Source organism: Diadema antillarum, unplaced genomic scaffold (assembly GCF_040938485.1).
Source record: "Diadema antillarum isolate AM-2024a unplaced genomic scaffold, OU_Dant_1.0 seq00000931_RagTag, whole genome shotgun sequence".
NCBI classification, from domain to species: domain Eukaryota; kingdom Metazoa; phylum Echinodermata; class Echinoidea; order Diadematoida; family Diadematidae; genus Diadema; species Diadema antillarum.
The window spans coordinates 621,561-623,885 of NW_027271782.1; the positions used below are offsets into that span (position 1 = coordinate 621,561).

General features: G+C 42.9%; 1 protein-coding gene across 1 annotated transcript; it reads left to right on the top strand.

Annotated features, from left to right (window-relative positions):
- The first annotated feature begins 465 nt into the window (after window positions 1–465).
- On the top strand, window positions 466–2,070 carry LOC139741476 (craniofacial development protein 2-like). The gene has a single exon (XM_071652061.1). It carries the CDS (start codon window positions 466–468, stop codon window positions 2,068–2,070), a length of 1,605 nt encoding a protein of 534 aa, XP_071508162.1.
- The last annotated feature ends 255 nt before the right edge of the window (window positions 2,071–2,325 follow it).

The following is a 2,325-nucleotide window of genomic DNA, read 5'->3' on the forward strand; positions in this document are numbered from 1 at the left end:
AGATCGTAAACGCACTGTTTTTCGAAGAGTTTCTTACTAACTGCACTTACTTGCTGATTTTCAATTTAAACAAACGATAACGACCTCATTTTTTTCACATTAAAATAACGAACCACCAGAACATCGCCGCAATAAATGTTCAGATTAACGGAACTTATTTCATATTGGACTTAGCTTTGGCCACAGCTAAGCTCTTAAAATGCGCATAATTGACCATTATTACCTACACTGTAACTGGCGAGTAGTCAGCGCCATAAAACTGACAAGGCCCCTCGCTGGCAGCAGGACGAGGAACCAAAATTCAGCATGAGGTGACAGACTACCAACAAGGTGACTGGTTATTAGTAGCAGCCGGATGAATGGTATCATCAGCGACTGGAACTGTTGCTCTAGTTAGTTGAGCACTGCGAATGTGGAAAGTAATGGCGACCTACCACATTTCAATTGTATCGCTTACACACCCAAATGGCAGCACAAAGACATGGAAATCACGTTTTTAGGACAGAGGGTGGCTCCACCAGGCCTGAAGTCCTGGAAGTTGCTACTGGCGAAGAGCCTATTGTTGATGCAAGTTCCACTACTCAAGATGACGTCCATGCACCAAATCCTGCAGGAAGTACACGACCTGAAGGCGATAGTGTGGAAAACTCAAGAATACGGCTGAGAAACCACATGAGAGTAGCAACATGGAATGTCAGAAACTTGAGGTCAGGAAAGCTCAAAATGGTCATAAATGAAAGTAAGCGTTATAATATCAGCATAATGGGTATCGCAGAACACAGATGGGCAGGTCAAGGACATTTTCAACCTGAGGAAGGAGGTATGTTTATCTACTCCGGTAGAGAACAACCTGGAATAGGGGTTGTTGGTATATACCTGACAGATGATGTTGCAAACTCTTTATTAGGATATAACCCTATTAGCGATAGGGTATTAACACTGAAACTACAAGGTCAACCAGCAAACATCACGGTCATCCAGGCCTATGCGCCGACGAGTGCAGCCCTTGATGAAGATGTTGAACAGTTTTACGAGAGCATACAACAAGTACTTGACTCAATCCCAACTAACGACATCGTCATCCTGATGGGGGATTTTAATGCAAAAGTAGGTGAGGGTTTTGAACCGGGTGAGGAAACTACAGTTGGTGGCTTTGGGCTAGGTGAAAGAAACGACAGGGGAGAACAACTTGTGTCATTTGCTGTAGCAAATAATCTGAGCATATGCAACACTCTCTTCAAACACCACAAGAGGAGACGGTATACTTGGACAGCCCCAAATGGGACAACAATGAATCAGATCGACTACATTCTTGTCCGCAGAACCATGAGATCAAGAGTTAGAAACACCCGTACATTTCCAGGTGCAGACTGTGGGTCGGATCATCAGCTACTGTGCTTAGATATGAAATGCAAAGTCAAAGCCAAAAAGAAGTGTCAACCAGTCATGAGATTTGATGTGTCAAGCATACCAGATATCTTTTCAGTGGAGGTACATAACCAATATGAGGCCCTAGCAGCGATAGCAGAAGAGATGTCACCAAATGATCTTTGGGAGGAAACAAAGGAAGCAACACTCACAACAGCCAAAAAACACCTATCACGGAGAAGGAGGAAAAAATCAGAATGGATCTCAGAAGAAACACTCAATCTCATTGAAAAGAGGAGAAGTATGAAAGAGGAAGGTGTTAGCATTGCCAGCTTGGAGTACCGTAATGCAACAAAGGATATCAAGAGGGCATGCCGAAAAGACAAGAGACAATATCTTTTAAACAAGTGTTGTAGTATAGAAGCACATAGTAAAGCAGGCAACAGTAAAGCAATGTATGGTGAAATTAAGAATTTGACCAAAAAGTTTAAACCCAGTCTGAATGTTATTAAGAATAAAGAAGGCAATATTTTAACAGAAACAAATGACGTCCTGGATCGCTGCAAAGAATACTGTAGGGAACTGTACGAGGATGAGGAAGTGGAGGAAGAAGCAGAAGAAAGTCCGCTAAACTGGAAGATAAAGACATCAGAAGACAGTCGCCTGACCCCTTTGCGATCTGAAGTAGATCTGAAGCTCTGAAAGGAGGAAAGTCACCAGGTTGTGATGGGATTCAAGCAGAACTACTCCTTGCTGGTGGTGAAGCAGCCATTACATTGATGCACAAGCTCTGTGTGAAGATATGGCAGACAGGGGAATGGCCTGTTGACTGGTGCCGTGCTCTGTTTGTGCCCATCCCAAAGAAAGGTGATCTACAAATTTGTGAAAATTACAGAACAATCTCCCTTATATGTCATGCAAGCAAGATCATGCTAAAAATACTTCTTAGTAGGATCA

Excerpts from the sequence above, each read along its gene's own strand:
- LOC139741476 (XM_071652061.1), top strand. The coding sequence starts at position 466 with ATGGCAGCACAAAGACATGGAAATCACGTTTTTAGGACAGAGGGTGGC.